The sequence below is a fragment of the Mastomys coucha genome, unplaced genomic scaffold (genome assembly GCF_008632895.1).
Source record: "Mastomys coucha isolate ucsf_1 unplaced genomic scaffold, UCSF_Mcou_1 pScaffold21, whole genome shotgun sequence".
In the NCBI taxonomy this organism is placed as follows: domain Eukaryota; kingdom Metazoa; phylum Chordata; class Mammalia; order Rodentia; family Muridae; genus Mastomys; species Mastomys coucha.
In genome coordinates this window covers 2,891,246-2,892,705 of record NW_022196904.1, presented here as the reverse complement: position 1 = coordinate 2,892,705, position 1,460 = coordinate 2,891,246, and the positions used below count along the sequence as shown (strand labels likewise).

Below are 1,460 nucleotides of genomic sequence, written 5' to 3'. Positions count from 1 at the left end.
TTATTCACAAGAAGTTATTGGTGGGTTAATTGTTCAAAGGGAATGAATAAGAAGCAGCACCTCATGCCCCAACCAGAATAAGCAGCTTGTGCTAATCTGAGATAACAAGAATTTCATTCTTTGTCAGCCATAAGATTTGCAGCTGAAGATAACTTAGTTTTTAAAACATTTACCTGGGACTACTGTTACACAGCATCCAAGGAGAATGTCTTCCCACTGCGGCCTGTATGAGTGGTGTCCCTAGGAGCCTCCAACACCATGTATCTGAGGTCTTAGCCCTGAGTCAACTACTGCCTCCTAAAAAAATCCTTTCATAGGTACATGTCCATGTGTGTATGTGTGTGTAGGCCATTGAGAATTGTTCCTCGAATGAGATCACGAGTCTCATGAGGCTACCTAAGATCCTGTTCTCAGAAATCTCAGGCTGGAGGGATGGCTCAGTGGGTAGAGTGCCTGTTAGACAATTGTCTAACCTATGTCTGGATCCCTAGATTCCAGCACACATCTGTAATCCCTGCAGTGCTAATGGCACATGGGAGTGCCTAGAAGCTAGCAGGTTGGCTGTTGGTGTCTTCCTTGATGGATTTCCACCACTTGATTGATTACATTGAGGCAGAGTCTCTCCCTTGAACCTAGAGCTTGCCAATTTGGCTAGTCTAGCATATGCAGTGGCTAACAACAGAGAGCCCCGCCTCAGGAAGGTGGAAGGTGAGACTCAATGGCCGAGGCTGTCCTCAGTGTGGCATGCACATGGCTGTACTCATGCGGATGGGAGTCCCACATGTGAATGTTCACCCCCTCTCTGACAGACACACATGCCAGCTAGAAAGTGTTGTGCACTATTGCTAAGCAGGAGGCTAGGCTGTCCCCTGTGATGTGCTAGATAACGTTTACCAGGCACAAGCCACAGCAGTTGGATCCACAGTAGACATTAAGGAAAGCATTGTTCCATGGAAATCATAAAGTCAGTGTTCAGTGGCTGATGAAAGTACAATCAAAGACCCCAGGAAGAAAAACCTGTGTCACCAGGAACGACAGCTTCAGACTGGTCAGTCAAGGGTACTTAGGGAATACAGCTCAACTATATTTGAAGGAAACCTTTTCCACTCCAAGCAAACAGACAGGATTTCCAAGAGGGACAGGACTCAGCCCAGATGGCTACCCACAGGCACAGGCTCTGTACCTGAACATTCAACAATATCTGCATCAAACATTAAAAAGAAAAAATGCTGTGCCTGAAATTAACATGAAAAGCAAGGTTTTTTTTTTTTTTTTTGGTCCATATTCAATAACAGAGTGTGATTACATACCATATATACTTAACTATATTATTAGAAAATGTAGAATGTGCAAGATACTGCAAATATACCATCTTATATTAAAAAAAAAACCCACCATAAAACTTGAGATCATTGGGTAAAGTTGTTTGCATGAGGACCTGAGTTCACATCCTAGGAATC

The 1,460-nt window shown here is 43.7% G+C and overlaps 1 protein-coding gene across 1 annotated transcript in view; it reads right to left on the bottom strand.

Moving 5' to 3' along the window:
- Window positions 1-1,460, bottom strand: part of Nlrp5 (NLR family pyrin domain containing 5) — a 24,851-nt gene that overhangs the window by 6,576 nt on the left and 16,815 nt on the right. Inside the window, 1 exon segment of the mRNA XM_031390914.1 lies at window positions 461-473. Within this exon segment, the coding sequence (XP_031246774.1) occupies window positions 461-473 (13 nt within the window).